The 12372-nt window shown below is 34.6% G+C and overlaps 1 protein-coding gene across 3 annotated transcripts in view; it reads right to left on the reverse strand.

The window, feature by feature from the left end:
* The window catches only part of FGF14 (fibroblast growth factor 14), an 861172-nt gene that overhangs the window by 187045 nt on the left and 661755 nt on the right, over positions 1-12372 (reverse strand). For all 3 annotated transcript variants that reach the window (XM_016425353.2, XM_016425355.2, XM_001365887.4), the window contains exon 2: positions 4428-4538. In XM_016425353.2, the coding sequence (XP_016280839.1) occupies positions 4428-4538 (111 nt within the window). The remainder of the gene's footprint in view (positions 1-4427; positions 4539-12372) is intronic.

The raw sequence follows: 12372 nt of genomic DNA on the forward strand, positions 1-12372 counted from the left end.
ATTCCTGCAACTAATTTGTCTTTCACAGGGAATTTCTGCACTGAGGGTTCCCTACTCCAGATAAAATCACAGGGCTGAAGCAATTTGCCTTTGCAAAACTAATCAGATACCTGAGCTAATAATACTTGGCCATTTCAAATAGCCAGAAGACTAAATATTCATTCCATTTTACTGACTTGAAAATTGGAATTTTATTTTATGTTTTGTCTTGAAGGAAGTAATCGCTGAGTACTCTGTTCACCTCAGGCCCTCTCACTCAGAAGTAAGCCTGTGTCTTCCTAAGAATTCTGAAACATTAGTGGATGCAAATCATTTGCATACTAATATGGATTTTCAAAGTGAGGACTGGCATATCTGATTTGGGGTAGTTAATGCTGGAGGTTAGCAAACTCAAAATAGGGTCACATTGATTTTAGAGAGGGAAATAATACACTTAATCTTATTAAGCAAAGGAATAATCTGCATGAGGACAACAAATGCATGTCAATCAACTAAATCACAATTGTTGTTCTCTTTTTTACTTTCTTACATACTTGATATACCATTGGAGTTGGGCTTTACCACCTGCCAAACCTTTAGGCTCGTCAGAGATCCAGGGATTTCCATGTGCCCTTATAATGAACCCCAAAGCTCCCCGGATCCTGCTATTTGGCCTGCAGTTAGTTACTCTCTCAAGAGAATCAGACTTGTTTTATCCACCTTCAGCCAATACCTCTGATAGATATTGTCTCCTCCAGTGAGACTGTGATTCTTGAAAACAGGGACAGTCTCACTTTTCTATTTGTCCCTCAGGAACGTGTCTTAGCACATGGCACAGAGTTAATGCTTAATTAACATTTTTTCATTAATTCATTTAGCCCCAAAGGTTTTCCTGAGAACCAATGGGTACATCCTGTCAAACATCTGGCTGCTAGAAAAATAAGGCAGTTATTTAGTAACTGTCAGCAAGTAAGTGTGTGTTGAATGAAGGCAGTAAGGCGACATATAAGAGAGACATCAGTGGGGTCCATCTTATACTATTAGACTTAAAAGTTCCTAATTAAAATAGATGATGTCAAATCAACTAACATTTATCAAGTGCCTACTTTTTCCAAGCCACTGAGTTAGGCTTAGGGAAAACAAAGATGTCCTCCACCATTAAGTGGATACTAACTATATATACACACATAGACACAAAAACATATGTATATATGTAAATAGAAAAATGTTTTCAAATAATATCTCAGGAAGAGGGTAAAACTGAGCAACCAGGGGCCAGGTGGGAGCTATCATATGAACTGAGTTTAGAAGACACCTGAGGATTTTAAGGAACAGAGGCAAGAAGAGAGCATGGTATGAAGACATCCAGACATGGTGTGAAGCAAAACGCATGGAGAAAAGAAATGCAATGTGGGGCAAAAGCAGAGCAAGCAGAACAATTTGGCTGTGAAGGAGAGTTTAGAAAAGGGAGTATTGTGGAAATACACCTAGAAAATCTAGTCTGCAGCCAGGTTGGATGAGGCTTTCAATGCCAATTAGAGGAGTTTGTATTTTACCCTAAAAGCAACAAGTGGTCACTGGAACTTCTTGAAAAGGGAATTATATAATCAGGTGTGAGCTTTAACAATATCACCTTGGCACCTGGGTAGTAGGTGAATTAGAATGGCTTGAAGATAAGTGGATATGACAAAAAAAAGGCATGAAGCAAGAAACCAGAAGTTATTGTAAAAGTCCAGGTAAAAAGTAATGAAGGTGGCATTTTTAGGGTCAGATGTGCAAGTTAAGTATATGGGTGACAGAAAGAATTGTGATGACTCCAAATAAGTGGAGAGCGGGGTGGATATGAGACAATGATAAGTTCTATTTTTGATTTCTTCATTTCAAGACACCTATGGGATATTCATTGAAGTACATCCAAAAGATAGTTGGATAAAGACATAGGACTTTATGCAATTTACAAGAGTTGCATTTGCTTGATGCCGAATCCTTTGATTCAAATGTCTAAAATGCTCATAAAGAAAAATACTTCCGACAGAAATAACTGGTTTTGTGTTATATAATAGAGATAAAACTCAACACTGCAGAATATGCTGTTACTCTTCCCACCCATTCTCAATACTTATATGCATCTTTAGTGCACAAATAGGGTCTAATGGGCTTATTTGAACACAACTTTATTTTTTCTTTTTATTATTAGGAAATTCTGAAAATCAGAGTTCTCTGGTGGAATACAAAGGATTATTTACTGAATCAATAAAAACAGAAACAGCTCAAAAATCTAATGAGTCTCTTCTTTTGTTAGAAAAAATACTAATTTTTCCTATGATTCCTCAAGAAATCACTTCTCTGGGATATATTTTCAAATTTAAATATAGTCATAAAATCATAAATCTATAGAACTGGAAGAAACCTTTGAGATCATTCAGGCCAATCCCTTCATTCTGTAAGATAAGCAAATCAAAGCCCAGGGAAGTTGTGATCTGTCCAGAAGAAGCAGAACTAAAACTGAAGAGTCCTAATTACCATCAAGTATTCTTTCTATCACATTATGTCATCATTAAAAATTTACTCTTAAATATAAATTTAAATATAAAATTTGAGACTCGAATGTTTTTTTAATCTGTTACAGTCTGTCACTTCTAAAATATTTCCATGTCATATATTCCACCGGCTCTGAAACCTTACTACCTTGACTGCTGGGCATGAGTTGGTTGTTGGTGGTTGGTTGCTGATGGTGTGGGTTGGTGATTAGTTGCTGGAATATAGAAGCTGGCCTGAGCTTACTGAGAGGGCTTTTGGCTTTAGCCTTTAGAGGGCTTTTTGCTTTGGTGTTTTTGGCTTTCGTTTTGAACTGTGTTAGCTTTTTTCCCTTCCTTGAACTTTTGGGAAGGTGGCTGGTCTTCCTTGACAGACTTAATTGGGGTTGGATTAAACACTGATTGGGGTGGTTTTGATTGGGCTGCATTGGGTTGGAACTTTGTGGGGTGGTTGTTATTAGCAGTAGTTATAGGCAATTATAGGTAAATACAGGCAATTTTAGATAATAGTTATAGGCAGTTATAGTAAAACTAATATAGACATTGGGAAATTTTCTTTTTCTACCTCTTTCTTATATTTCCCTTCTTTACTATATTCATTTTACTATATTCTTTTACCATCTCTATTTTAATAAAACTAAATTGTTAATTGTTAAAAGCTGCTAGAAGTTTTCTCTGACTTAAAAGGATAATATTAATCTATAACTACTATATTCTCATTAAAACTTAAATTATTAAAAGCTGCTCTCTTATTTTGTCAAAACTCCTATTTTAACCCTTATACCACCCAAGAGCTGCATGGTTCAGACATGTTCTAAGATTCTATCCTGATGTATAATTATGGTGGGGGGGGGAATCTTGGTCTTTAAAATTATTGGCAGTAGAATACACATTTGGGAGGACTTACTAAGCTATAAAGGTTTTAAGTGTTAGCTTAGGAAGAGACTGTGTGTCTGAAATCCAAAGATAAGACTACATCAATACAGAATGTTTATATTCTGAACATCAGTCACCAGATGATTAGGGTTTTTCTTGGACAATAAAATATTGAATGCGTTACAATTAGCAACCACGGGTGATTCTAAACCATGGGTGTGAAAGTTTCCACACCCATGAAATTATGGATTATTCAAAGTATAGATGTAAAAGTGTTGCTCAGAAAAAAAAAAATCTTCTATCCTTAAATCTTCCTTAGAAGATTAAATATAGCTTACTATTGCTTTTTTTTTTTAACTCTTACCTTTTGTCTTAGAATAAATACTCTGTATCAGTTGCAAGGTAGAAGAGAGGCAACGGCTAGGCAATGGGAGTTAAGTGACTTGCCCAGGGTCACACAGCTAGGAAGTGTCTGAGATCAGATTTCAACCTAGGACCTCCCATCTCTAGGCCTGGCTCTCAATTCACTGAGCCACTCAGCTGCCCCATTGTCATTGCTTTTTAAATCAAATAATTTGAAACATTATGATTTTAAAATCTAACAAAACTACATCTGATCATTTTTCACTGTGCCTAGGTACCTTTAAAATTTTGGCAAGGTAGTTCAGCATTAAAGAGAAATAATGCATTAAAAGCTACATAATTTGGATTATTATACTAATCAGTTTGTTCCTTTTGAAAATGAATGGGTAGTCATTTGATTTTGGAAATGGCAATTATCTAAGTAAAAAAAAAATGAATACTTCCATCCAGAAACACTTCTATTTGTAGAAATTCTATTCTCTTTCTATATTCTTTTTCCTTCAGTTTCAGGAAAAGAGTTAAATATATACTAATAGGAAAGAGATTATTGAAGTTAATTAACATAAGTCAACATATCTAAATTAGAAAAACTTTAGAGAAGGCTGTATCTCTGTGGCTGAATGACATAGTCTACAAGCTTTGTTAAATAAATTTCCTACAATTTTCACTTACTAGAATTACTGCTGTCATCCTTGGTTCCGTCGAGAGCTCCATCGGGGTGCATTTGCAAGTAGTAGCCTTGCCTGCAATATAACCTGGTCACTATACCCTTGAGCTGGGGATCTGAAAGGCAAACATAGTTTATAATAAGCCTCACAATGTTAAAATATTTCTTCATTTTATTTCTTTTCTATTTTATAGTTTTATTAATAATATTTTGGTGTAACAGGACATTCTATAGAAATAGCATGTTTAGTATTTTTCTAGAATTCTGGAGCCATTGCTAAAATACTAATTTGCCTTATTATAGAATAATAGGTTTAGAACAAGAAGAGTCCTCAGAAGTGAAAAAGGCCAACTCTATCCTTTTACAGGCGAAGAATCTAAAAAAAAACAAAGCAGTCATGTATTCATCAGAATAATGAATCTAATAATTATCAAAGGCAAGATTTGAATCCAAGTTTTCTTAAAAAGAAAGGAAAAGACTTTCCTATAGGAAATACATATTACCTATGAAATTTTGTATTTCATAATAGGAAATAATGAGATTTATTTCTTTTCTGAATTGGCATAAGTATCAGGCCTCTTGTAAGCATATGATTCGATTCTAGTGCTATATTGCTAGATGTTAATCTATAATCAATAGAACAACCATACTTTTAAGGGTATTCCATTGCTATTTTAAAAGCTGATGGTTATTCCAAATAAAAATATAGAATGAGTTATGTTACAAGGAAATCACTTTAAAAGACTGATATATATTAATTTTAAGGTCGCCAAGGAATTCAGCTATGTAATTCCTAAATGAAAACTCAAGTCAGCAGTCAACCTTTTATGGAGTTTAATTACAATAGGAGGAAGAAAGGAATTAGAGATAGAGAGAGAGAAAAAGGGAGAGAAGGGAATAGGGCTTAAATACCCCTTCTGTTTAGGCTGGGCCAAAAGGCCCAAGCCCTTAGATAGCTGGGGCAAAGAAAAGAGATCAGTCCCTATTACTCACATGACCAAAATGGAGAAACAGTCTCAGAGGCCCCCACCTTCAGCTTCCTTCAGAGCAAGCTTCTCAGAGTACACTGCCACCACTCCGACCAACTTCTCAACAACCACCCTCCACGAGTCTCCAGACTCCCCTATCTTTAAGGAAACCATCCAAGTTGCCTCCCCTCAGTCCTCACATCTACCAATCACCTGTCCCTCAATTTCCCTGTGCCAATGGAGGCTCTAGCTTAACCCAGGACCGCCCAGAGGTCTCTGGCTTTGCACATGTCTGTTGAAGGTCATATTTTCAAATAATTAAATCTTTGATCCTTTGCTACAGCCCTTTCTAAATCCTGTTAACCTGAGTAGGGTAGAGATTGGAATAATTAAATTTTGATCTAGGCTGCAGCCCTTACTCAATCCTGTTAGGACTGAATAGGGTGGAGATTGATTCCAAGTATCTCCATTGTATCAATTCTAAAATCAATCATGACTCAAAGAAATTCCTGTTCTATGCTTAAGCATAGGTCAAAGTCCTTTCCATTGTTCAGCAAAAGGTTTCTGTCCTAAAGTAATCTTAAGAAGGGAAGAGAAGGAACCTCCCATGCCAATGGGGTTCCCATTCCAATAGACTATCAGTAAGAAATTTTCCAAGTATGAAATATCCCAATGGTGAAATTTCCAACATTTATAAGTCTAAGGAATTTTGAGGTTTACAGTTACAATTAGAAAACCCTGTTGATATATCTATGTTTAATGTGAATTTAAGATTGAATTTTGTCAAAAGGTAAAGGGCATTGTCCTTTGGCAACAGGATTCATCTTGCTTCATTACACTCCTCAGAGATATTCAAGAATGATCTATAATTCTCTAAGGTCTTTTTTAGCCTAACAATGATCAATTTGTGGTCAAGTTATTGCTACCTACTTACACAATAGAACTAACCAGAGGCAGCTAGGGAGCACAGACAAAGCATTAGGCCTGTTGTTGGAAGAAACTGGGTTCAATTCTGTCCTTAGATGCTTCCTAGCTGTGTGACCCAGAGCATGTCCCTTAATTCCAATTGCCTAGCCCATAGCACTCTTCTGTCTTAGAACTGATAGTATGGATAAAGACTTAAAAAAAGAAATACAACAGACTACTTCTGATGCAATTTTCCTCTAGTACACAAGTTCTGAGGTGGGGGACATTTTAAAATAATAAATAAAGAATAATAAAGGTGAAATTATGAAAGGTAGAAATCGCATTTGGTGCTCAAGGGGTGATAAAAAGGGGAGGGATTGAGGGATGAGGAACAGGAATAATTCCTTATGAGAACAGATCTTTGGTGTGTCAACCCATTTAAAAAAAACAGCTTTAATATCCCCATACATTATAATAATTCAATTGTTACCTTCTTGCTAAAGTAAAAATGCTTCATTGAAAAGTCACTGCATGTTAGTTTTTGTATATTGTCTTCTCTCCATGTATAGGTCAGAGTGCAGTGACCCAGGTCTTGATAGACTTTCTCAGGGGCGGCAGTCCAAATATTATTCTAGGTGACTTGGGCATCCCAATGCTTTTCAAAATAACAAAGAACTTTCAACACCATCCAAAAGGGGTACATGGATTTGAATATGATGTTAAATGACCAATTAAATGCACTGATTTACAAAGCCATGATGAAGTGCAACTTCCCATATTTATATAAAGAATTAGGAACCCACAGAAATAAAACCTATGTGTGGACTGTTCCAAGTCATAATGTTTTTGAGACATGCTTTTTTCACATTTCTTATATCTGACAAACTGAAGATGTCATTCACATTCCCAACATCTTTTTAAAAAAAGCTTTACTACCAACTTAAAACAGATCAACATTTAATCTCTTTGAAGCTATCATCATCACATTTTAGAATTCTTTTTGCATAATAATAGGCTAATAGCATAGTACCAAGCTTTAGCTTCCCTATATCATATGAGCACTTAAAAATAAAATCATAATTGGGGCAATTTAAACATGACAATAGATCTCCTTTTGAATATTCATCACTACTATAACACACTGTTAACCCAACAGCAACATCTTAAGGAGTTCAATTAATAGAAATATTTTGGTTCAGGAATACTTCAATTTCTCATAATGAATAGAATTTCTTATATTTACATCAGCTTTGGGAATTGCTTATTTTAGTGCCAAAGCAATGGAAACAGAAACTATACATAGAATTACTGATTGACCAAATAACATGAGCAGAGTTGTAATGAGAAAGGCAATTTTTTAGCATTGGAATTTTTGAGTTTGCTACTTCTCTAGCTTGTGTGTAACATTTTACCTACCTATATCCTGTCTGACTTCATTTAAGTAGGACATCCACACAGCTAGATTTAAAAAAAAAATGCATCTATAGGTCAACCTCCCACATTTCACAAGTACTACCTACACTCTAGGAAAACACATTGACTTAGCCACTCCTAATCTCCTGCTTATAATAAGACTAGTAGGGGTAAAATATAATCAAAATTCTTAGAGCCTCAGATCAGAACATGAACTTTGAATTACCTGAATTAAAGTCATTTAGTATTTTTTTATTTAAGGATTTAAATATCTAACAGTATGAAGTAAAAAATAAAATCACGATAGTATGAAATATGTTATTTTAAATTGTGTATGTGTCAAAAGAAAAGGTAATGAAGTTGGATTCAGAGGACTAGACTTCAGCTCCACTCTATGATATTTACTACCTGTATGAAACTAAACAATTACCTAATTCCTCTAGGGCAATTTCTTTCTCTATAAAAAGAGGAATCCGAAGCAGATGATCTCTGAAATTCCCAACTTTAAATTCTATGATTCTCTTAAAATCTAGCTTAATTGACTCTGCTAAAATCCTCAGTTCCTAGTCTTCTTCCACACAGGTTTTCATGGAATAACAACAGGAAATTAATTTTAAAAAGTTTCACCAAAATCCCTTATATTCTATCTCAACTTCTTTTATACCTTTAGGCACAGATGGGAGTGCTATAAAATTGTTGTCCAGCCTGGATCAGAATTTGAAGGGATTGGTTTGTAATGAGTCCAAATGATCTTGTACCTTCAAATTCCACTTTGATATTATCCAGGAAAATTGAAGACTCCAAAGTAATTTGAAGAACTAGAAAGATGCTAAAATTGCCCTTTCATCAAATGCAGCCTACATGTTTCAATTTTGGTGCAGCAGCTCCTGAAAAAAACTATTATAATTAGGATGGAGTCCTACTGGAATTCTTTTCTGTTCTTCTATGCCAGACAATTCTAACATAGTTAAAAAAATAAAATGCCTTTGTTTAAATGTGCTTTGATATCTTTATTAAGAGCTAGAATTGACGTATTTTGGAACCAGGCATGTCAAAAGACAGAGTTGCTTTCTGTTTTAGAACACCATGGAACATGCAAACAAAAATGGATTAAAAAATTTAAAAATAAGATTTGGGTACTTGTTTTGGTTAATGATACAGAGAGAATACTATTTACAGTTAAAACTCAAAGACTGAGAAACTAATGAAAATCAGGTTTTCTAGTGACAACTTTTGGCTCAACTGAGCTCAAGATGAAAATCCAGGCAATGAAGATTTGTAGGGGGAAATTAAAAGCTTTATAGTAGGAAGGAAGAAAGAATGTTTATGGAAATCGCTATGGTTCTAGGTACGGACTACTTACAAAACAAGGGAAGTATAGTATTTTAGATCTAGAGGATTTCTTAGATTACTTCTAAAGAAATTATTAAGACAATTTCAGAAAAATTGATCATCCCTTCAGTGGAGAGACTTTCTACACTGGTAATTTTCCACACTGATGAAATCAAGTATGGAAAAAAGAGAAAAAACACCAATAAAAATCACTGTCAGAGGGATCATAAGTTAGCAGAGCACCTAGGTGGTATGTCAGGCTTGGAGTCATAAAGACTCATCTTCCTGAGTTTGAATGTGGTCTCAAATACTTAGTACATATGTGAACCTGGGAAAGTCATGAAACACTATTTGCCTTAGGTCCTTATCTGTAAAATGAGCTATAGGGGGACAAAAAAAAAACATTTCATTATCTTTGCCAAGAAAATTTCAATGGATCAGGAGGAGAAGGACATTACTGAAAAAAATTCAATAACAAAAGGTACATCAGTTAGTGGATTGAAAACTGTGCTTGGAATCCTGCAGACTTGTTCTTAAATTCTGTCTCTAGTTAAATTATATTTATTGTATAGCTCCAAACAAGAAATTTAACTTCTAGATGCCCAGGGCAATGTCCTGGGACATTCTAGCTCTTCTAAAGGGGTTTCAAAATATTGAGTATAGAAATGTAACTAGGAATTTTTATATACAGACCAGTACCACAAACTATGCATGCAGCAAGCAGAATGAAATAAGCTGTCATTTGATGGGGAAAATGGTAGGTACAGTGTAGAGAATGATAAGGTAGAAGCTCACCTGGGGTTACTATCTGATATCATCCCATTTCAACAAATTATTCTCCCATATTAGGATTTAAAGACTGACTAATACATCTGAAGCAAAACTACAATATAGAAATATTAAAAGGGAGGGTAGTTTATCTCCTAGCTAGGAAACTACAAATTCCCTGATTTTTTTCATTTTGGTTTCATCTTCCTAACATTTCTTTATCTGTTTTATTTGGATGACTTAAAGAAACATTGTTTTAAGTGGGTCACCATTTAAAAACCTTATGGAATGTACTGGATCCAAAGATGACAAGGCTTTTTGGCAGTGAAACAGGATAGGGGAAGTGGTTTCTGGATTAGGAATTGAGGTTAGACCATTAAAGAAAGCAGTTATACAATAAAAGTGAGAATGAATAAATCTTTGTTAAAGTGCTTTGAAGTAAAATATTTGGGAGAATAGGACTATATAAAAAGATATACATAAAAGATATATAATTTTTTTGAAAAATCACAAAGATCAGAATAACCCAATTTTTGTTGTTCAGTCATTTTGATAAATTCCCAACACTTTTTGACCACATTTGGGGTTCTCTTGGCGAAGACAGAGTGGTTTGTTATTTCTTTCTTTAGCTCATTTTATCGATGAGGAAAGGAAACTGAGACAAACATGATTAAGTGACTTGTCCAGGGTCACATGGCTGGTAAGTGTCTGAGACCAGATTTGAACTCATGAAATTGAGTCTTCCTGACTCCAGACCTGGCACTGCAGTTCTCCTTCTCCTTCTCCTAGCTACTTACTTCTATATAAAGTGAAAGTAGTCAATCCTGGGAAGATCATTCATATGTTTAAACAGTTGGCATCTTGATGAGTTCTATAGCAAACTAGGTAATAAAGGAATGAGGATCATTGTCATTACCTATTTTAGAAGAGATTGGTCCCCTAGACTTTTACTGTAGTTTTGTGATTGACAATAAACTAAGTGTTCAGTTCAGTTACGTGTTAATAAGATTTTCTCTTGTGTGGAAGAAACAAGGCTAAATTCTGTGGGCACACCATTCAATGTGGCGATGGTAATCCAGAGGAAAGAGCTCTGAGGTATGGAGGCCCTTCACTATAGTCACTGGGGACAGTCTGCATGAATGCATGCATACAGGAAAAGACCAAGAAACAAACAGGAGCACAATTTGGTTAGAATCTATCGTATATTAGAAATTTTATTGGCTCTATATTGTAGTGGTCCTTTAAGACTATTGAGTAGAGCGAAGCTGGCCATGAGGATATATTGGTCTGTATTGGTTTAGATATACATGAAGATATGGATAGATATAATATGCAATAAAATCTGAAATCGATGTGGTCAAATAAATGAAATGTGTTCTGCTATCAAGATTTTTTCAAAGAAAGGGATAAGCAAAAATTGATAAAGAAAATAATATTGATAATAATAACCATACTAATAATAACTAGAATTTATATAGCACCATTGAAAGTGTTTTACAAATATCTTATTTGACCCTGGAATGTAAGTAATATTATTTCCCCATTTTGTAATTAAGAAAACTAAGGCAGACAAATCAAGTAATTTGCCCAATGTCACACAGCTACTAAGTGTCAATGGCTGGATTCAGAAGCAGATCTTCCTGTCTGCAGGCCTGGCACTCTACCTATTAAGCTACTTAATTGAAACATGTAAAGAGAAGTATAAATAATAAATCATTAAGTCATATTTAAAGAAAAAGAAAAATAATTTGGATCATGATTTAAAGAGAAATGTTTATGATTTGTTCTCATTAAAAAGGTAGGTTGGTAGAATATGAAAAAAGGGGTAAAAATAAAAATGAGGGTTGAAGATACAATAAAATTGCATGTTTAGAAATATAAATATATAGGCAGATTATCTAGAAATATAGGCAAATATATTGATGAATAGAGATAGTGATGGCAATATAAAAAGTTACAAAATTCACTGAAGCAAATCAAAGTAGAAATGAAGCAAAAAAAGTATAATTGGCCAATTGGAAAAGTTGTACAAAAGTTCACTGAACAAAATAATTTCTTTTTGTTTTTAATCTTTACCTTCTATATTGGAATCAATACTGGGTATTGGGTTCTAAGGCAGATGAGCAGTAAGAGATAGGCAATGGGGGTTAAGTGACTTGCCCAGGGTCACACAGTTAGGAAGTATCTTGAGGCTGGATTTGAACCCAGAATCGCCTGTCTCTGGGTTTGACTCTCAATCCACTGAGCCACACAGCTGCACCCAGAAAACAATTTCTTAAAAAGTAGAATGGGAGGGAAATTGATATTTAATAAAATAGAGTACTTTCAAGCATTTTTTATAAAAAGAAGAGAACTGAACAGAAGATTTGACTTTCAAATACAAGGCTGAAAAGGACCAGGAAAAAAGAAAACAAAAAAGAGAAGTAATAAAATATTCAATAAGATTAAACTGTTTACATTCCTACATGGGAAGATGAAACTAACTCCTAAGAACTTTATCATTATTATAGCCATTAAAAGGACAGTACATGACCACAGGGTTGAAATGTGAATTGTCTATCAT

Source organism: Monodelphis domestica, chromosome 8, assembly GCF_027887165.1.
Source record: "Monodelphis domestica isolate mMonDom1 chromosome 8, mMonDom1.pri, whole genome shotgun sequence".
In the NCBI taxonomy this organism is placed as follows: Eukaryota; Metazoa; Chordata; class Mammalia; order Didelphimorphia; family Didelphidae; genus Monodelphis; species Monodelphis domestica.